This window comes from Hylobates moloch, unplaced genomic scaffold, assembly GCF_009828535.3.
Source record: "Hylobates moloch isolate HMO894 unplaced genomic scaffold, HMol_V3 SCAFFOLD_18, whole genome shotgun sequence".
In the NCBI taxonomy this organism is placed as follows: domain Eukaryota; kingdom Metazoa; phylum Chordata; class Mammalia; order Primates; family Hylobatidae; genus Hylobates; species Hylobates moloch.
The window spans coordinates 60170067-60193535 of NW_026652293.1; the positions used below are offsets into that span (position 1 = coordinate 60170067).

The following is a 23469-nucleotide window of genomic DNA, read 5'->3' on the forward strand; positions in this document are numbered from 1 at the left end:
CTATTAAGTATTTTCCAAAACTACCATTTGCCTGCTCATGTGCTTTTCTCCTACCATTCACCTATCTTGAATGCCTTCCTATCTGCCTACATAGAGTCTTCTCATTCTTCAAAGCCCCGCCATTAAAGTCTTCTATGAAAAACATGATGTTGTGCAAAGAACATAAATCTGGAGACAAGCCTGACTTAGATTTTAATCTAGGCTATGCTACTTACTAACTTATGTCTCTGAAGCTGGGTTTCCTCATCTATAAAATGGGACAACATCAATTTTAGATTACATCTAAATCACAGAATTTGTGTTAGAATACAGTGAATAGCACAAAGAGTTAAATAAGGATTAGAACTGATCATCAGAAATAAACTTATTACTCACTTCTTGAGCTCACTGTAATTTGCTTGTATAACTCATTTAGCAATCCACAGTCTGGATTCACTCCATCATCTCTTATACTTTGGCCTTAAATGATTATTTAACTTGTGGTATTTTATTTCTCTTAGGTTTTGTGTCTCCAAACAACTGAAACCTTTTCAAAAGCCACAACTATATGCTATACCTACTTACTTACGATTCCACAAAGTTTAGCACAGTGTTACTTATAAAAGAGGACTCAAAAAATATTTCCTCAGTAAAGCATTTGTTGAAAATAGTCTATCCAGAAAATAAGAATAACATTTTAAGAAGTGTATTAACACAATGGAGCATCCACAGAAAGGTAAAAGTAGAGAAAAGGAGGGAGGGAGAAGAGGTGTGGGAACGGGCAGAGTGTGTGGTGGGGGGTTAAGACAAGGAATATAGGAGGTGTATACAAATTGTTATAACAGAGAAACTAGAGATGTTTAGATGTTTAACCTAAAGAAGACTTCAGAAAGCATGATAACTGGAAGAGAAATAAATTATATGTCACTCTAAAAGCAAAACTAGAACCAATGACTAAAATAAAAAGAAATTCAAGGCCAGGCGCATGGCTCATGCCTGTAATCCCAGCACTTTCGGAGGCTGAGGCGGAAAGATCACCTGAGGTAGGGAGTTTGAGACCAACCTGACCAACATGGAGAAAACCCATCTCTACTAAAAGTACAAAAAATTAGCCAGGCTTCATGGCACATGACTGTAATCCCAGCTACTCGGGAGGCTGAGGCAGGAGAATCGCTTGAACCCAGGAGGCAGAGGTTGCAGTGAGCCAAGATTGCACCAGGGCACTCCAGCTTGGGCAACAAGAGCGAAACTCTGTCTCAAAAAAATAAAAAGAAAAGAAAAGAGAAGAAATTCAGCTTAATATAAAATAAAATTTTATATTAGAGTTGCCCAACAATGGAATAAATATGATTCATTTAAAAGTACCTTGTAAAATTAGATGTACTTAAGAGCAGAGCTCAAGGTTGAAATGGTTTTCAGTCCATGTAACAGTATCTCTAACAAGCCTGGCGGAATGAAAGATACAAGTACCTCATATTTACTTTCACCAATCTAGGCATATAATTTTCAGAAGTAGTTATTCCTTGTCAAGAATTACATATAAACTGGGTAAAGTCTCTCAATTCCACAAGCCTAAGACTCTATGTTTAGTAACATTCTTCAAATATTCAACGAAATAGTATTTTCTGTAAGTATTTTTAAATGATAGTCCTTAGCTAGGATTAAGGATTACTGTTTAAGTCACAAAATAGCACTTTCGTTTCTCATTCTATAACTGACTCTTGAGACCACAATACTATCTTTAAAGCTGCACTGTGGCCAGGAGTGGTAGCTATGCCTGTAATCCCAACACTTTGGGAGGCTGAGGTGGCAGGATCACTCGAGTCCAGGAGTTCAAGACCAGCCTGAACAACACAGTGAGACCCCCCATCTCTACAAAAATTTAAATTAAAAAAAAAAAACTGCATTGTACTTTACAATTTTCAAAGCATTTCCATATCTTTATTTTCAATAAAAACTGTGACAATCAGATACCCACAGAGAAGAGCACATGAATAGGCAAGAGCCAGAGATCTGATAAAATACAAATTGTTTAATTAAAGTAGTCTTCCTTTAATAATGCCTTAGAACTTCAATACTAATTAAATAAAACAGCAATTAAGACACCCACATCTTAAAAAGCAAACACTGAAACAGAAACATTCTATTCCTGCCACATTCATGTTCTTCTCAGAGATCACTCTCACCACCCAAAACTTAAAAGAAACAGTCACTGCTGTCTTAGAGCATAGTTCTCACAGTGTGGTCACTACACCAGCAGCAGCATCACCACCTGGCAACTTGTTAGAGATGGCAATTCCCCAGCCCCATCCAACCCACTGAATCAGCACTTCTACAGCTGACTCAACAATCTGGGTTTCAACCAGCCTTCCTCCATAGGATTCAGATGCATGCCAAAGTTTGAAAATCACTCTTAGAAAATGGTTTAGTTTATTTCTAACTTGGCAGTATCCCTTTACCTACTCCTCCTCAGCATCTTTCTCTTTCTCACATTTTGCACCATCCAAAGATACTCTCATTTGAATGATTAATTCACCAACAACGTTCTGCTGTTTCCTACTTTCCTCTTAAAATATGAGGATGTGAGGGTACCTTTTTTTTTTTTTTGGAGACGGAGTCTCGCTCTGTCACCCAGGCTGGAGTGCAGTGGCGCGATCTTGGCTCACTGCAAGCTCTGCCTCCTGGGTTCACGCCGTTCTCCTGCCTCAGCCTCTCCGAGTAGCTGGGACTACAGGCGCCCGCCACCACGCCCAGCTAATTTTTTGTATTTTTAGTAGAGACAGGGTTTCACCGTGGTCTCAATCTCCTGACCTCGTGATCCGCCCGCCTCGGCCTCCCAAAGTGCTGGGATTACAAGCATGAGCCACCGTGCCCGGCCGAGGGTACCTTTTAAATCATCCAATATATCCTTAATTTATTTCTTATTTTTTGTGTGTCCTCCCAAATTCATGTTGGTATTTTTAAATTTTTTAAAATATAAAGTATTAATAGTTTATAATTACTCCATGAACAGCAAAATTATCACTTTCATACAAAAAAAATCTCTTTTGACACGTACAGTCCTTGAAAGTATTTTCTTGAGAAACATAAAATATATAATACAGGACTTATTTAGCAAATGAACCTATGACTTATGGTCTAGAATTCCAGCTAATTTAAATATATAAGACTCAACTATAAGGAAACTGACCAGTGCATACTCCTTTTGAGATGGAATTCGTATGTACATTTAAACAAGAGTGGTTTTTTAACAAGTGATTTCTAGAAATGCTGACTGGAAGTGAGAACTTTTTTTTAAAAATAGATTTAGGGAGTACAAGTGCAGCTTTGCTACATGTACATGTTGTGTGGTTGTGAGGTATGCAATATAGAGTACCCATCACTTGAATAGTGTACCCTGTACCCATAAGTAATTTCTCATCCCTCACCTTCTCCCACCTTTCCTAGTCTCCAATGTCTATTATTCTAGGAGTGAGAACTTTTAGATATTATACATGTACATGTATGTATAAGCAGGCACATCGGTTCTGTAATGCTGACAAATAATAATAACAACAAAGCGAAACAATCAAAATCATCTCAAAATAAATTTTTTTAGTTGACGATAAATGTATCCAAGACCATAATTAATAAATCTGGCAAGAAATAGACCTCTGTTGCTAGATATTACATGTTAACTCACAGCCAGGTACAATGAAGAACTGTTTTACCTGTGTACATAATGTAGCTGATGAACTGAGTCAATTGCTATCACCATCTCAGCCAAGTAAAATCGAGCCATATCTTCAGGCAATCTATCTTCAAATTTGCTGAGAAGAGTAAGCAAATCACCACCAACATAATAATCCATAACCAGGTACTGTGAATGAAAAAAATAAAATGTACTCAGTAAACTAATAAGGGTGAAAAATTAATATACTGTATCCCAAGGTCAAACAGGACTGGGTCAAATATTTATGCAGTTAATTACATATGCAGCTAATTAACAAGAAACTGTGTAAGATGATGATCAGCAGTCATTATAAAACTTCTAAATTTCATACAGGAGTAAAACAAAATTTTTAAAGACTGGGGCAGAGAACAACACAGGGTTACCATTCTTGTTGTATTTTGCAAAGAGATAATATCATCATTATCATCATCTTCACCCACAACAATGGAACACAGCTTTCCAAGATTTTAGAAGAACGAACATTTGAATCCAACCCACCCTCCAAAAAAAAAAAAAAAATGAAAGAAAAAATTCAGAATACAGGATAGTCCCTACATTGAAAGAAATTAATATTCATCATCATTATGTTTTCCTTATTTCACTTTGGATCAGTAAGAACTTATTAGAACCAGGATCAGCCTATAGACCAGCATTTAGAAACCACTACTATGTAGAATATAGTAATTCTCACCATATGTTTCTCTTCCCATTTCTAATACTGTGAAAATATCAGAATGGGCTTTTCTCAGGTGTACATAATAAACAGAAGCCAACTAATTTTAGATATGGATCCTTATGGGTATGTATGTAGGTGTGCCAAAAAAGAAACGATGAAGAGAGTACATCAAACTGTTCACTGGGATTCTGTAGGTTGTTAGATTACAGCTGGTGTTATAACTTTATGTTCTACATTGCTTTATAAACATATATTACATATACATGTGTATATTATATATTATTTTTAAGTGAGGGAGAAAACTAGACATAGTGGAAAAATGGGTTTTGTAGTCAGAGAAACCTGTATTCAAATACTGACTCCATGTTGTAAGTGGAAGTTGAAACATCAATCTGTGACATTTCATTTTCTCATCTACCTAACTCCAATAATGATAATGCAGCACTTAGCATGAAGGCTAGTGAGTACAAGACACATGAATGTCAATAATAATGCCTTGAAATTAAGGTTTTATTACAGAACGAAGATATTGTTTCAGGGATATTACTGAGTTGACATTAAGATTTAAAGAGTCTTGAAAAAATTCAAATTCCTTTTATTACTATATGTTAAAATTATAAACATAGGAAACGTGTGTTTAACCAAAGAAACTAATTTTGCATATTTAAAGCCTTGAAAATTAGGGAAGCAGAATATATTTAAAATCCTGTGTCCTTGGCCTACTTGCTGTATTTACTAGGCCCGACGTGTTTGTTTGTTTGTTTGGAGACGGAGTCTTGCTCTGTCGTCAGGCTGGAGTGCAGTGGCACGATCTTGGTTCACTGCAACCCCTGCCTCCTGGGTTCAAGCAATTCTCATGCCTCAGCCTCCCAAGTAGCTGGGATTACAGGCACACGCCACCACGCCCAGCTAATTTTTGTATTTTTAGTAGAGACGGGGTTTCAGCCTGTTGGCCAGGACGGTCTTGATCTCCTGACCTCATGATCTGCCTGCCTTGGCATCCCAAAGTGCTGAGATTACAGGCGTGAGCCACCACGTTGGGCTGGCCTAACGTTGAACTGACGCTATCCTGACAATTTACTTTTGATTAAAGTGTGAAGACTATTTTCTTATAGACAGAGTCTATAAAAGTCTAAAATAACTACTTAAATAATCCATTCTTTCTCCTCAATTCAAATGAAATGTCCCTTTGTCATATTTTAAGATCCCAAATATACTCATATCTGTTCTTAATTTATTCTGCTATGGTTACCCATTCCTATATTATTATAATATCATATTGTTCTGATTGGTTAATTTTATAGTAAAATTGAATATTTGGTACTCCTAATCACAACCTACTTTTAAAATATTACCCAATATAGCTAAGGTATATTTATACAAGTTTTTAAAAAACATAGACTGAGAGGTAATATTCATAATAGGTCAAGGATATAATCCTAAAATAAAGAGCCCCTTCCAATTGTTGAGAGGGACAAACAATCCAACAAAACTCGGCTAAGAATATTAACAGATAATTCACATAAGAGGGAACACAATCAGCCAATTAATACATGCTTAACTTCAATAGTCATTAGGGAAATGAAAGCCAAGGCAACAATCATTGATTCTAGGAATCACTGGTCAGATTACTAAAAAGACCATGGCAGCTTTGGGGATTTTTTTTTAAAGAGCTCCAGTCCAAGTAAACAATGCTAAAACATCTGAAAACATGCAATAATGAGTTATGTGTCCCAAAATGAGCATTTCAAGGAACAGATACAATTCTAGAAGTCTTCGTAGGAATATCAGGAAACTCTTAATTCTCATGCTGCCATAACAAAGAGATTAACAGTCAATCTTTAGAGCCTCACCTTATAGTTATTCCTCCTTGCCTTCTTTTTGTTTACTATTAAATAATTTTTTTTTTTTTTTTTTTTTTTTTTTTGAGACAGAGTCTCGCTCTGTTGCCCAGGCTGGAGTGCAGTGGCGCGATCTCGGCTCACTGCAAGCTCCGCCGCCCGGGTTCAGGCCATTCTCTTGCCTCAGCCTCTCCCCAGTAGCTGGGACTATAGGCGCCCGCCACCAAGCCCGGCTAATTTTTTGTATTTTTAGTAGAGACGGGGTTTCGCTGTGTTAGCCAGGATGGTCTCGATCTCCTGACCTCGTGGTCCGCCCGCTTCGGCCTCCCAACGTGCTGGGATTACAGGCATGAACCACTGTGCCCAGCCCTAAACAATACTTTTCTAAAAAAAAAAAAAACTTTTCTAATAATTTCTGTCTTCACAAATTGGATTCCTATGAAAAATTTAGAGTTCATATGAGTTACTACAATTAATTTAAAATTCAAATATCTTTCACCTTTTAAACAAGTTACATATGTCAATTCAAGATATTTTCCTTTTTTTCCTCAACCATAAAATAACTAATCAGGAAACAATTAATAAGAAAGTACAGAATGAACAAATTTCACTGGTTCATTATATTCTAGTGTTATGTAAGTGATAAAAATTTTATGTGTCAATGTTGTTATAACTAAGTAGCTTTGTATTTAATGAGCTTTTCTTAAAGAAAAAATGATCTAATCACATAATAATATCTACCATTCATTAAATTATGTGCCTTTTTCTGAAACACACAAAAGGTCTACTTGCTATAACTGCAAATTTTTTCATAAACTATAGTAGTAAGTAGGTTAGAAATGAAAGTTATTTGCCACAGCTTTCTCGAACTGTATAGCATTATAAATTATGTTCTTTACTTGGCAATTTAAAAGCTATCAGGGTTAAAAGTTACTTTGAAAAATAATTATATATTTCCTTTTTTGGTAGCTAAAATTAGCTTTGTCAACTGTTTTTTTAATGATTTTACTTTCTAATATTGTATAAATGTTCAAAAGGAAATCTTTGATGATAACCAAGACCTCTGACTCTTGAGATGAATATATGATGAAGGCTCCCCTAAACTAAAGAAACACTAGCAAGTTATAGGAGATTTGACTACTAGAGTGTTTCATTCCTCCTCCAATTACGTCTTTAATTCTATTTTAGTAATTATTGAGGGGTATATACAGACCATTTTTCCCTGAGAAATGTCTTTGAAAAAGAAATGTTAATCCTAATGTCAAATACAAAGAATGCAAATAAAACTAAACAAGAGGAGAGAGATAAATCACAGTTCAGGCTTTTTTTGCTATATAAAATTTGGTATTTGGGTACTTTATTTCTATTATCTACAAAATTATATAATTATTTCTATATTTATACCAAATTGTAGATTTTTAAGCAATGCACAAATCTGCAGTGTTAAATTTATCTATTACAGAATACACTGTCATAGTAGATTTTATTCATTATTTGAAAACATTTTGAAAATTATCATGATACATTGCTGTCATTTTTCTAGGCAAAGATGTGGGATGTGTTTTAATTTGCTCTTACAAATGTTGTTAACAAACCCATGCAGATTATATTTGCATGATACATTCATCCCTAAAATTTTGTATATTAAGTATAATAAATCCAGTTAAAACATCATTCTATTCAATTTAACAATTATGCATCTAGCACATACAAAACTCTATGCTATGATTTTTACACAATTCTCACTATGACCCACAATAATATATATGGCTTATATGATAATTCAGTATATTATAAAAGAAATGTGTCATGAGACCATATTCACTCTTACTGCTTGTCATGAACTCTGTCATTTTCTATTCTATTTAATCTTTAAAAATGTTGCTTATGGCTGGGCATGGTGGCTCATGCCTGTAATCCACACACCTTAAGAGGTCAAGCTGAGAGGATCACTTGAAGCCAAGAGTTCAAGACGAGCCTGAGCAACAAACTGAGACCCCATCTTAACAACAACAACAACAAAATTAAGTTAGTGGGGCACAGTGGCACACACCAGTAGTCCCAGTTACTCAAGAGGCTGAGGTGGGAGGGCTGCTTGAGCCCAGGAGTCAGAGACAGCAGTTAGCTCTAATTGGGCAACAGAGCAAGATCCAGCAAATAAAAAAAAAAAAAAAGAAAGAAAAAAAAAACGCTGCTTGTAACTAACTTAATTGATTTTATTACCCACTAATGAGTCACAATCTGTAGTTTAAAAAAACATTATTATACTCTAAAAGCATGTAAGGGATATAAAAGACGAGTAATGACATTGTTTGAACACCTAGATCTGGCCTGAAATCAGATAAACCCCATGAGCATTATAGAGTTGCATAAACCTTTATGTTTTTTCCTTCTTTCCAGTGGGATTGGAAAAACCTTTAATTTTATTTTAGCTAAAGATGGTACAGTCCATGTAATGTATTTAAATGTTTTTTTTGTTGTTGTTTTTGAGACTGAGTCTCACTCTGAGTCTCACCCAGGCTGGAGTGCAGTGGCGCGATCTCGGCTCACTGCAAGCTCTGCCTCCCAGGTTCAGGCCATTCTCCTGCCTCAGACTCACGAGCAGCTGGGACTACAGGCGCCCACGACCGCGCCCCGCTAATCTTTTGTATTTTTAGTAGAGATAGGGTTTCACTCTGTTAGCTAGGATGGTCTCAATCTCCTAACCTCATGATCTGCCCGCCTCGGCCTCCCAAAGTGCTGGGATTACAGGCGTGAGCCACCGCATCTGGCCTATTTAAATGTTTTTTAAAGTTGTATCAAAAAAAATCAGAGATACATGTGTTAGTTATGTAACAAAATAATTTAAAATAATTATTAGTTATGTAATAAAAATAATTTAAAAATGTGAAGTTAGAATGAGATGAGAAAGATTCTGGAAATGATTATTTTAAGATGAATTTGAGCACAATTTTAAAGTACTAGCTGGACTTCAACAGGAGCAAGGGAAGAGGAATGGTACTGGTATTAAAGGTATCATGAAAAACTCCTGAAGACCTTCTATAGAACTTAACTAATAGGAATTAAATGTTTGGATTTAGCTTTGACTTGCTTATTAAAAAGCATAAAGAATTCCAATGAAAAGGTATCAAATTTCCAGGGAGAAAAAAAACACCACATATCAAGTGAACAACTTACCCTGTGTGAAATGCAGTTAATTTTCTATATAAAACATACATTTAAACAATGCTTAAATAAAAATAATGCTAATTCTTCCAACAAAAAAATAGTAAGTATATAGAAATACAAAAATGATTCTTACTAAGTTATTGTCATCCTGGAAAGCATAGTGCAAGGTTGTAATCCATTTATTGTCTCCATTCACTAATACATCCCTTTCTTCACGAAAACATGCTGTCTGAAATGCAAAAAGAAAATTTTTAGAGCATACTTTATGTAAAACTAGGAAATATACAAAGAATTACTATGTTTATTATATTATTTCTGTTCTGGAAAAGGAATACACCTGATATTATAAGACATTTCAATAACACAAGTTTCAAACCACCCTCAGAAACTGGGCTACTGGAATAGTACCTTTTAAAAATATATATTAAAAATACTTTAATAGTTCAAAACAATGAGAAAAACGCACAGAATAATTTAAGAACCATGGACCAACCCACCATCCAGATAATATAAATGTCTGCATTTTGCCATATTTACTTCTGATCTTTTTAAAGAAATAAGACGTAAATTGTAGCCTTCCTACTCCAAACTATGAACCCATTGTCTTCCCTTTCTCCCCTGTTGTAATTAATAATCTGAAGTCAGTGGATAGTCCACCAATTATATGACTTGATCACACATGTATATGCCTACAAACAACAGATTTGTTTTGTGTTTTGAAAATTTTCATGGGCCGGGCGCAGTGGCTCACGCCTATAATCCCAGCACTCTGGGATGCCGAGGTGGGCAGATTGCCTGAGCTCAGGAGTTCAAGGCCAGCCTGGGCAACATAGCGAAACCCTGTCTCTAACAAAAATACAAAAATTAGCAGGGTTTGGTGGCATACACCTGAAATCCCAGCCACTCAGGAGGCTAAGGCGGGAGAATTGCTTGAACCCAAGAGGCACAGGTTGCAGTGGGCCAAGATTGCACCACTGCACTCCAACCTGGGTGACACAGTGAGACCTTGTCTTAAAAAAAAAAAAAAAAAAAAAAAAAGAAAGAAAGAAAGAAAATGAAAAAAACATGTGAGTGGTATAATTTTATCTACCCTTTTGCAATTTGATTTTTTTTTTTTTTTTTTTTGGCTCAAGAATGACTGTTCTTCTTTTAACTGCTATGGCATACCATTGTTTGAATGCACTATAATTTATTTATGCAACCCCCAACCATGGAAACAGGTTATTCCCAGTTTTGTATTATTATTATACAATGTTGGAATAAACATATTTGTACAAATGTGCAAGAGTTTCTCCACTGTATACACTTAGAAGTAGAAATGCTAAATGCAAATTTCAACTTTACCATTCAGCCAATTTTCTTTCCTGAGTGCTATACCAATTACTATCTCCACCCAGAATATGAAAGCTCTGCTTTTCCCCACATCCTCAACTATATGTGACATTATTAGACTTTTTTTTTTTTTTTTTTTGAGACGGAGTCTCGCTCTGTCGCCCAGGCTGGAGTGCAGTGGCGCGATCTCGGCTCACTGCAACCTCCGCCTCCCGGGTTCACGCCATTCTCCTGCCTCAGCCTCTCTGAGTAGCTGGGACTACAGGCGCCCGCCACCACGCCCGGCTAATTTTTTGTATTTTTGGTAGAGACGGGGTTTCATCGTGGTCTCGATCTCCTGACCTCGTGATCCGCCCGCCTCGGCCTCCCAAAGTGCTGGGATTACAAGCGTGAGCCACCGTGCCCAGCCTGGTTCTTTTCTCTCACTCTGTCGCCCAGGCTGGAGTGCAGTGGCATGATCTCAGCTCACTGCAACCTCCACCTCCGGGTTTGCGCAATTCTCCTGCCTTAGCCTCCTGAGTAGCTGCAACTATAGGCGCCCACCACCAGGCCCAACTAATTTTTTGTATTTTTAGTAGAGATGGGGTCTCACTGTGTTAGCCAGGATGGTCTCGATCTCCTGACCTCGTGATCCGCCCGCCTTGGCCTCCCAAAGTGCTGGGATTACAGGCGTGAGCCACCGCGCCCTGCCACTCTGGTTCTTTTTAAGGGGAAAACAGAAAGCACTTCACATACTTACTACTAAGTCCTGTTTTATGATTTAACCGATCTGAGGTTATAGTTTACTGCTAACATTTTAGAGAGTTTGTAAAAACTGTCAGAGCTAGGAGACTACTTTCTCCTGGCTTTATCTCACTATAATAGCAATCTGAAATTTTATAAACATTCTAGCTAGAATTTAATAAACATTCATTATTTAATTTGACTAATAACTCAAAACTAAAAAAAGCTCCAAAGACTTTAGTCAACAGAACATATTAAACTTTGAGTTCTAATCTATGTTAAACTGTTTAACTAAAAAAATTATTTAAAAAAAATAAAAATGATAGGCCAGCAGTGGTGGTTCATATCTGCAGACCCATGCTTTGGGAAGTGAGGTGAGAGGATCGCTTGAGGCCTGAAGTTTGAAACCAGCCTGCCTGACACAGCAAGACCCTGTCTCTACAGGCAAAAAAAAAAAAAAAAAAAAAAAATCAGCCAGGCTGGTGGCATGCACCTCTGTAGTCCTAGCTACGTGGAAGGCTGAGGCAGGAAGATCACATGAGCCTAGGAGTTTGAGGCTGAAGTGAGCTACGATCACACCGTCGCACTCTAGCCTGGGCCACAGAGCAAGACTCTGTCTCTTCAAAAATATTAATTAAAATAAGAAAATAAACAATATAAACTATTTATGATAAAAATTTCAAACGTATACAAGGGTAGAGAAACTAGTATAAAAACCTCCTTCTACTAATGTACTCAACTTCAACAATTATTTTCTTGGTCAATCTTATTTCATTTAGACCCTCACTTACTTACTACCATTCCCTAGCACCACACACGCACGAGCATATACATATTTTTAAGCAAAGCCCAGACATCATATGATTTTATCCATAAATATCTAGCTATTAAATGATTCCTATCAATGCCTTGAATCCTGAGTCTAGACATAAAGCACAGGCTACATTTTTGCTTCAACATATCACACTGCTCTCAGTTGCTTGTCACAATTGGGAAAGGATGGGTTCTGCTGGCATTTAGCGGGTAGAGGCCAGAGATACCGCTAATAACCTACAATGCACACGACAATCCCTCCAACAAAGCATTGTCTGGCCCCAGTTGTCAATGAAGTCCCTGTTGAGAAGCCCTGTTTACATCAATATTAACCAAATCATGATGCACATATGCCCTGGGTATATATATATTTATAAAGGTGCTCTGGGGATTCAACATGCTTAAAGGCTTTAGTAACATCTACTTCATTATTTTTTTTAAAAAAACTAAACACTATCTCCCCCCTTTAAAAAGAGAATATTTGATATCTAAGAATGTATTAATAACAAACATGTAGGAAGGGCTACTGTAGATCATTATCACCTCCTCGGATTCACTCACTTTCTCAACCAAATGTTCATCCAAACATTCGGCTTGCCACAGTGATGTTTTCAACTGTTATACAGTTTTCCTTTTTAAAAAATATTCAGTCGATATTATTTAAATTTTACCCTTAATGGACTATTGGGATAAAGAGGAACAGGAATGCCTATGTTGAAACACAAGTTAGTAAGGACTACATACATAAATGGTAATTCTGGAAAGTTGACACAGGATTCTCTTCACCATATTGATAAGATGCACTGATCAGACTAACAATCTTATACTGCACATCAAAACTGCACAGATACTTGGAAAGCATGAGTTAAAAAGAAACAAAATCCACTGATGATTATATCTACTTTGGCTTATCATTTAGTAGGAATAAAGACTTCACTCTTCCATAGAATACTATCACAGAGAAACTCTTTCAAATAATAACTGAATCTTTCTCTAATATTTGAAGGGAAGAACAACATTTTTCATTTTTAAAACCCTAAATCGGTGAAATTTTAAATTGCAAAATGTAAGAATTCCAAGTATTACCATGGCATCAATTCACTTTTAAGTCTTCATTTTAATATATATTTGATGGCCAAATCAAACATGAGATGTATCATTTTTAACTTATTTTTCAGTAAAAAGTTTTAAATATAATTTTAAATATAGAAATAATTTGGTAACATCCATAACTGCCAAGTATGTGAGAAAACAGACACGTTTACATACTATGAGTGCAAAGATAATAGTCCAACTTTTATAGAAGATAATTTTCTTGGAACAATAGCTATCAAAGTTTAAATGTCTCCCCTCCTCAACTAAAATCCCAGAGTCTGACTAGCAAGGAGTTTAATTTAGGGAGCGGATAAGTTCTAGGTCAAGCATAAAATGATAATCCCTTCATGTAAAAATTATCCTTGAAATCATTTCAACTTCAGTATACACAAGCTGAAGTGCCTCAGGGTAGCCCACAGCAATATCTCTAACAGCATTTCATAGTAAAATTTTTTTAAATTTTACATGGCATATACTTTTTGGGTAGCATGACTAGTTTTGATGCACTAGTTTCCATCCTGTTTCGAAATTTCTCTTGGCTAAACACATGCAGATAGATAAATGGTAAAATAATGAAATGTATTGACAGTTTGACACTTCATCTTTGTAAGAATTCACACTACTGATAAACTCACAAAAGTTTATCCAGTATATATAAAGATTTTTACAACATGGTTCAAAATAGTAAAACTAAGGAAACAATCTAAATTCCCATAAACTTAAAAAAAAAATCAACCTAATAAAAAATATAGCCATTCAGGCCAGGCGCAGTGGCTCACGCCTATAATCCCAGCACTGTGGGGGGCTGAGGCAGATGGATCACCTGAGGTTAGGAGTTCAAGACCAGCCTGGCCAATATGGCAAAACTCTGTCTCTACTAAAAATACAAAAATTAGCTGGGTGTGGTGGTGGGCTCCTGTTATCCCAGCTACTTGGGAGGCTGAGGCAGGAGAATCACTTGAACCCTTAAGGAGGAGGCTGCAGTGAGCCAAGATCTCGCCACTGCACTCCAGCCTAGGCAACAGAGTGAGACTCTGTCTCAAAAAAAAAAAAGAAAGAAAAGAAAAAATATATACACACACACACACACACACACACACACACACATAGAGAGAGCCATTCAGTATAATGAAGCTATTAACAAAGAATGAGATATTATATATGTATTAATTATATAGAAGTGAAAAATATACATATTTTAAGTGAAAAAGCAATATGAAAAATCAGCCTTGTAATATGATTTCATTATAATAAAATTTTCTGTTAAGGATAAATAAGAAACCCTTACTAATGATCTACTTAAGACAGAAGGACGGGGTATCTAAGGGAGAAAAGGGAACTTGCATTTGTTCATTTTTTACTTTGTGTAGTACTTTACTAATAGTAACAATTATAAAAATAGCCGAACAAGGATAACAACAATAGAAAAACTAATAAAACAATAGGCACAAATCAGCACTGTCACAGATAAACTAAGATACACTGTTACCCTACTTATGAGACCTTATTATTTTCAGTTTATACATGAGAAAATTTAGCCTTAGAAAGGTTTAACTCTCAGCCCAGTGCAGTGGCTCGCACCTGTAATCCCAGCACTTTGGGAGGCCGAGGCAGGCAGATCACTTGAGACCAGGAGTTTGAGACTAGCCTGAGCAATACAGTGAGACCCCCATCTCTACAGAAAATACAAAAATTAGCTGAGTGTGGTGGCATGTGCCTGTAGTCCCAGCTACTCCCAGGCTAAGGTGAGAGGACCCCTTGAGCCCAGGAGGCAGGGATTGCAGTGAGCCAAGATCCTAACACTGCACTCCAGCCTGGGCAACAGAGCAAGACTCTGCCTCAATAAATAAATAAAAATATTTTTAAAAGGTTTTATAAAAAGGTTTAACTCTCAAGACAGTGAGTGTTTCCATAAACTATACCACATCTCCTCATGAAATGAGTAAAGACATCTCTTAGTGAGCAATGTCAGTACTCACTGAACAAATGTGAAGAAAGAAGTAAAATTTACAGAACAGACTGAGAGCAGTAGTTAATTAATTAATTTAGGAGGTTGTTGATAAACTATTAAAGTCTGTAAATGATGAACTTGTAGAGTTACTGGTGATAAACTAGCAAAGTTTGTAAATGATAAATCTGTGAAATTATTGGACAATTATTATATTATTATACCTTTCTGTCCAGGTATAGAAAGACAGGAGGCTTCCTAGCACCTTTGAGCAATCTGTATCTCATTAATTACATATTTGACATATAGCTTGAAACAGAATAAGGTAAATAAGTTGGACATAAACCTCTGAAAAAATTGTTTTAAAGCATCAACAATACACAAATAAAAAATAAGAAATTTTGCTGCTCATTTGTAATTTATTAAGCATTACTGGTAGGTCTTGTTTTCCAAAGTTGGATAAGTCATGGTCAGAAGGATTTTTAGAAATGTTTTTGTTTTTAAAAAGATCTGCTTATTCAAGAATAGAAATACAATTTCTATTTTAAAGTGAATTCTTCCTTAAAAGTTTCAATGTAGAATTTCTGCCTGAAAGATAAAAGTTTTCTCAAATAGTTTGAGGAGAGTACCTTTCAAATATGGAATCAGTCTTGCATCCCAACAATAAACCACACTTGGGCACGGTATGTAATTCTTTTAACATATTGCTGAATTGTATTTGCAAATATTTTGTCAAGGATATTTGCATCTATATGCATGAGGAATATTTATCTTAAACTTTCTTTGTATGGTCCTTGTCAAGTTTTTCTATCAGCATAATACTGACCTCCAAAAGGGGTCTTATACTCTAAGGTCCTGAGGTCCCTAGCTGGTCTACCTTATTCTCTCTACCTTTTGGGTTCTTCTAATGTTTGTTTTATATATAAATGTCCAGAATCTTTAGCTGTACTTCACAGGAAAACAGGGAGAAGTGAGTCTATTCTATCTTGTCTCAGAAACAGAATATATTAATACTTGTTAATTGAATAAAATATTTGACTTTAAATTATACTGTTTTATTTTGAATTTTGCCACTTCCAGCTGTAATGAAAGCTAACCCAGTTATTCGTCCTTTTCACAATTCTTCCCCAACATATCCAGCTTCATTAAAAAAAGTATAAACTTTAATTCAATTTTTTAAAAGTTCTAACTCTGAAACAGTAAACTGACTACAGTTGTTATTTCTGCTAAACAGAACATAATTATTTACTCTTTTGTAGTAACGGGATTTGTTGCTCTAGCTGCTGGAAATGCTGTCACACTTTCAGGGTTTGCATCAGCTGAAGAAAGCCTACCAGTCCAAGGCCATGTCCTTCAGGGGTAGCCCATGTCCACTGACTAGTAGAAGTAGGTGTATAAAGGTCTAGACATTTTGATCCAATGTAGGACACTTCTCAAGAGCCATTTCTGCTACAGAGCTCCCAGTGGAATCAACTGAGGCTGAGGGGACAAGTTTACAAATCCTATTTCCCTCCCTTCCCTTCTACAGGTAGGGATTTCTCAAAAGAAATCCCTAACAAATATCTGCACAATAAACTCAATCTCGGTATTTACTCCTTGAGAAATCCAACCAGTGACAGTAAGGCAATTCAGTCTTAGGGAAATTAAAAGTAAAAACTAAGGTGTTGAATATAATGGACACTGGCACATATCCCAGTAATACATGTGACATTAAAGCTCTCAGATACTTTGTCAAACATGATATTACTATACAATAATTACCTCTGGGGGGATGCAGATAAAAAGGAACAATTATACACTATTAATAGGAATGTAAATTAGTATAATCTTTATGGAAAACAGTATGTCGATTTCTCAGAACTACCATTCCATCCAGCAATCCCACTACTGGGTATCTACCCAAAGGAAAAAAAATCATTATAACAAAAAGATACCTGTACTCATATGTTTATCACAGCACTATTCCCAATAGCAAAGTCATAGAATCAGTCTTGCTGTCCATTAACGCAGGACTGAAGAAAATGTGATGTGTGTATACATATATGTATGTATGTATGCATATGTGTGTGTGTGTGTGTGTGTATATATATATACACACATACATAAATACATATATGAAATCTTATCTTCTGCAGCAACATGAATGGAACCGGAGATCATTATCCTAAGTGAAAAAACTCAGAAAGCCAAATACCACATGTTCTCACTTATAAGTGGAAGCTAAACTATGAGTACACATGGACATACAGAGTGGAATAATACATTGCAGATTATAAAAGGTGGGAGGGTGGGAAGGGGGTGAGGGTTGACAAGTTGCCTATTGGGTCCAATGTTCACTATTTGGGTGATGGGTTCACTAGATGGGTATTTCACCACAATGCAATATATGCATGTCAGCAATCTGCACCTGCATCTCCTAAATACATAAAAACAAAACAAAAAAAGTTCAATGAAGAAATAGTTATTTTAAAAGTAATAATGACCTCTGGGAGTTAGAGAAAGGATGGACTTGGGTGGTGAAAGAACACTTTGGCTTTATCTGTAATATGCTATTATTTGTTTTACAAAGAATATATTTGTGCTTCACTTCTGAGGGTTTTTGTTTGTTTTCTTTTTTTTTTTTTTAGTTTAAAGAAAAAAAACTGAAAGCAAAAACTTGGCCAAAATGTTATTAATTCTGGGTAACAGAACAAAAGTGATTATTAGTTTCTTCTTTGTGTTTTCAAATTTCCCCAAAGAAATAAATAATGAAGTATTTAATTTCACTGCCACCATATCTGTCATCATGGGAACGCTTTTTGCTTTTCCCTATATGTTTGTTCATCTTAGGGTTGCTACAAGTACTGACAGATAAAGATTTCTAAAGGCGAATTTCTCGTTATTTTCTTACTAATCTTACCAACTTCCAGGGCTATTACTCAGCCTGCTCGTCAGTATCACCTTTTACCGGTTAAAATACTGACAGAATTCTACCCCAGTTAAGTTCTGCTTCCCTGAAGCCCCAGAATGCCTATCCCATTCAACCCTTCACCATGATACAGCACAGCAGAGGACCCCCCAGAACTCGACCCCAAATCTGTGTGTGACATCAGTTCTGACCAGGCCATACCAGCTGCTGGATATTTTTAACATCACTCCAGCCAATCCTTCCCTTAAATCTACATAAAAATGCAGGCAGTTCTTACACTACTAGATTTTACTACAACTCCTGTAATATAAAACAAAATACAAAGTGACTGCATAATCAGCATTAAACAGAATTTCTAGAGGGCATGTTCAAAACTCCTGCTGACTTTTGCTTGTAGCAGAACAAAGATAAATACAGAATAATATAAACAAGTTACGTCACGTTAGAAATCAACCACTACAAAATGTCTTTCTATAAAAGAAAGTAGTTTGCAGACATCCTTTAAATATAGTTGCATAAGCCCCACATTACGAGGGTTTCCATTTAGTATTCCACTAATATTAAATTAGCATTATGGATTGTAACCTTTTCATAATTATATCACAATTGTGTTGAATTTGTCTCTTATGCCTTAAAAAATTTCACCATAGACAAAATGTTACCAAGTAATATTTAATGAGCTCTATGTAATTTTATAGTTCCTGAAAAATATTTCTAAAATATTTACGGAATAGGAACAGCTCCGGTCTCCAGCTCCCAGCCTCAGCGACACAGAAGACTGGTGATTTCTGCATTTCTGCTTGAGGTACCGGTTTCATCTCACTAGGGAGTGCCTAACAGTGGGTGCAGGACAGACGGTGAAGCGCACTGTGCGCGAGCCGAAGCAGAGCGAGGCATTGCCTCACTCGGGAAGCGCAAGGGGTCAGGGAGTTCCCTTTCCTAGTCAAAGAAAGGGGAAACAGACGGCACCTGGAATATCGGGTCAGTCCCATCCTAATACTGCGCTTCTCCAACGGGCCTGGAAAACGGCACACTAGGAGATTGTGTCCCGCACCTGGCTCGGAGGGTCCTGTGCCCACGGAGTCTCGCTGATTGCTAGCACAGCAGTCTGAGATCAAGCTGCAAGGCGGCAGCGAGGCTGGGGGAGGGGCGCCCGCCATTGCCCAGGCTTGCTTAGGTAAACAAAGCAGCCAGGAAGCTCGAACTGGGTGGAGCCCACCATAGCTCAAGGAGGCCTGCCTGCCTCTGTAGGCTCCACCTCTGGGGGCAGGGCACAGACAAACAAAAACTCAGCAAAGAACCTCCACAGACTTAAATGCCCCTGTCTGACTGACAGCTTTGAAGAGAGTAGTGGTTCTCCCAGCACGCAGCTGGAGATCTGAGAACAGACAGACTGCCTCCTAAAGTGGGTCCCTCACCCCTGAGCAGCCTAACTGGGAGGCACCCCCCCCGTAGGGTCAGACTGACACCTCATTCAACCGGGTACTCCTCTGAGACAAAACTTTCAGACGAACTATCAGACAGCTGAATTTGTGGTCTCACGAAAATCCGCTGTTCTGCAGCCACCGCTGCTGACACCCAGCCAAACAGGGTCTGGAGTGGACCTCTAGTAAACTCCAACAGACCTGCAGCTGAGGGTCCTGTCTGGTAGAAGGAAAACTAACAAACAGAAAGGACTTCAACACCAAAAACCCATCTGTACATCACCATCACCAAAGACAAAAAGTAGATAAAACCACAAAGATGGGGAAAAAACAGAGCAGAAAAACTGGAAACTCTAAAAAACAGAGCACCTCTCCTCCTCCAAAGGAACGCAGTTCCTCACCAGCAACGGAACAAAGCTGGATGGAGGATGACTTTGATGAGTTGAGAGAAGAAGGCTTCAGACGATCAAACTACTCTGAGCTACGAGAGGAAATTCAAAACAATAGCAAAGAAGTTAAAAACTTTGAAAAAAAATTAGAAGGATGGATAACTAGAATAACCAATGGAGAGAAGGGCTTAAAGGAGCTGATGGAGCTGAAAGCCAAGTTTCGAGAACTACGCGAAGATTGCAGAAGCCTCAGTAGCAGATGCGATCAACTGGAAGAAAGGGTATCACTGATGGAAGATGAAATGAATGAAATGAAGAGAGAAGGGAAGTTTAGAGAAAAAAGAATAAAAAGAAATGAACAAAGCCTCCAAGAAATTTGGGACTATGTGAAAAGACCAAACCTACGTCTGATTGGTGTACCTGAAAATGATGGGGAGAATGGAACCAAGTTGGAAAACACTCTGCAAGATATTATCCAGGAGAACTTCCCCAATCTAGCAAGGCAGGCCAGCATTCAGATTCAGGAAATACAGAGAACGCCACAAAGATACTCCTCGAGAAGGGCAACTCCAAGACACATAATTGTCAGATTCACCAAAGTTGAAATGAAGGAAAAAATGTTAAGGGCAGCCAGAGAGAAAGGTCGGGTTACCCACAAAGGGAAGCCCATCAGACTAACAGCTGATCTCTCAGCAGAAACTCTACAAGCCAGAAGAGAGTGGGGGCCGATATTCAACATTCTTAAAGAAAAGAATTTTCAACCCAGAATTTGCTATCCTGCCAAACTAAGCTTCATAAGTGAAGGAGAAATAAAATACTTTACAGACAAGCAAACGCTGAGTGATTTTGTCACCACCAGGCCTGCCCTAAAAGAGCTCCTGAAGGAAGCACTAAACATGGAAAGGAACAACCGGTTCCAGCCACTGCAAAAACATGCCAAATTGTAAAGACCATCGAGGCTAGGAAGAAAGTATAGCAACTAAGGAGCAAAATAACCAACTAACATCATAATGACAGGATCAGATTCACACATAACAATATTAACGTTAAATGTAAATGGGCTAAATGCTCCAATCAAAAGACACAGACTGGCAAACTGGATAAGGAGTCAGGACCCATCAGTGTGCCGTATTCAGGAAACCCATCTCACGTGCAGAGACACACATAGACTCAAAATAAAGGGATGGAGGAAGATCTATCAAGCAACTGGAAAACAAAAAAAGGCAGGGGTTGCAATCCTAGTCTCTGATAAAACAGACTTTAAACCAACAAAGATCAAAAGAGACAAAGAAGGCCATTACATAATGGTAAAGGGATCAATTCAACAAGAAGAGCTAACTATCCTAAATATATATGCACCCAACACAGGAGCACCCAGATTCATAAAGCAAGTCCTCAGTGACCTACAAAGGGACTTAAACTCCCACACAATAATAATGGGAGATTTTAACACCCCACTGTCAGCATTAGACAGATCAACGAGACAGAAAGTTAACAAGGATATCCAGGAATTGAACTCAGCTCTACATAAAGTGGACCTAATAGACATCTACAGAACTCTCCACCCCAAGTCAACAGAATATACATTTTTTTCAGCACCACACCACACCTATTCCAAAATTGACCACATAGTTGGAAGTAAAGCTCTCCTCAGCAAATGTAAAAGAACAGAAATTATAACAAACTGCCTCTCAGACCACAGTGCAATCAAACTAGAACTCAGGATTAAGAAACTCACTCAAAACCGCTCAACTACATGGAAACTGAACAACCTGCTCCTGAATGACTATTGGGTACATAATGAAATGAAGGCAGAAATAAAGATGTTCTTTGAAACCAACGAGAACAAAGACACAACATACCAGAATCTCTGGGACACATTCAAAGCAGTGTGTAGAGGGAAATTTATAGCACTAAATGCCCACAAGAGAAAGCAGGAAAGATCCAAAATTGACACCCTAACATCACAATTAAAAGAACTAGAAAAGCAAGAGCAAACACATTCAAAAGCTAGCAGAAGGCTACAAATAACTAAAATCAGAGCAGAACTGAAGGAAATAGAGACACAAAAAACCCTTCAAAAAATTAATGAATCCAGGAGCTGGTTTTTTGAAAAGATCAACAAAATTGATGGACCGCTAGCAAGACTAATAAAGAAGAAAAGAGAGAAGAATCAAATAGATGCAATAAAAAACGAAAAAGGGGATATCACCACCGATCCCACAGAAATACAATCTACCATCAGAGAATACTACAAACACCTCTATGCAAATAAACTAGAAAATCTAGAAGAAATGGATAAATTCCTCGACAAATACACCCTCCCAAGACTAAACCAGGAAGAAGTTGAATCTCTGAATAGACCAATAACAGGTTCTGAAATTGTGGCAATAATCAATAGCTTACCAACCAAAAAGAGTCCAGGACCTGATGGATTCACAGCTGAATTCTACCAGAGGTACAAGCAGGAACTGGTACCATTCCTTCTGAAACTATTCCAATCGATAGAAAAAGAGGGAATCCTCCCTAACACATTTTATGAAGCCAGCATCATCCTGATACCAAAACCTGGCAGAGACATAACCAAAAAAGAGAATTTCAGACCAATATCCTTGATGAACATTGATGCAAAAATCCTCAATAAAATACTGGCAAACCGAATCCAGCAGCACATCAAAAAGCTTATCCACCATGATCAAGTGGGCTTCATCCCTGGGATGCAAGGCTGGTTCAACATACGCAAATCAATAAATGTAATCCAGCATATAAACAGAACCAAAGACAAAAACCACATGATTATCTCAATAGATGCAGAAAAGGCCTTTGACAAAATTCAACATCTCTTCATGCTAAAAACTCTCAATAAATTAGGTATTGATGGGATGTATCTCAAAATAATAAGAGCTATCTATGACAAACCCACAGCCAATATCATACTGAATGGGCAAAAACTGGAAGCATTCCCTCTGAAAACTGGCACAAGACAGGGATGCCCTCTCTCACCGCTCCTTTTCAACATAGTGCTGGAAGTTCTGGCCAGAGCAATCAGGCAGGAGAAGGAAATAAAGGGTATTCAATTAGGAAAAGAGGAAGTCAAATTGTCCCTGTTTGCAGATGACATGATTGTATATCTAGAAAACCCCATTGTCTCAGCCCAAAATCTCCTTAAGCTGATTAGCAACTTCAGCAAAGTCTCAGGATACAAAATTAATGTACAAAAATCACAAGCATTCTTGTACACCAATAACAGACAAACAGAGAGCCAAATCATGAGCGAACTCCCATTCACAATTGCTTCAAAGAGAATAAAATACCTAGGAATCCAACTTACAAGGGATGTGAAGGACCTCTTCAAGGAGAACTACAAACCACTGCTCAATGAAATAAAAGAGGATACAAACAAATGGAAGAACATTCCATGCTCATGGGTTGGAAGAATCAATATCGTGAAAATGGCCATA

The 23469-nt window shown here is 37.3% G+C and overlaps 1 protein-coding gene across 21 annotated transcripts in view; it reads right to left on the bottom strand.

Moving 5' to 3' along the window:
* The window catches only part of CDC42BPA (CDC42 binding protein kinase alpha), a 320366-nt gene that overhangs the window by 205065 nt on the left and 91832 nt on the right, over positions 1-23469 (bottom strand). For all 21 annotated transcript variants that reach the window (XR_009210848.1, XR_009210849.1, XR_009210847.1 and 18 more), the window contains exons 4-5: positions 9510-9605; positions 3690-3838 (exon numbers count right to left, since the gene is read on the bottom strand). Coding sequence is in view for 16 of the 21 variants with exons in the window: in XM_058430788.1 (XP_058286771.1) it covers positions 3690-3838; positions 9510-9605 (245 nt within the window). In the remaining 5 variants the exon portion in view is untranslated. The remainder of the gene's footprint in view (positions 1-3689; positions 3839-9509; positions 9606-23469) is intronic.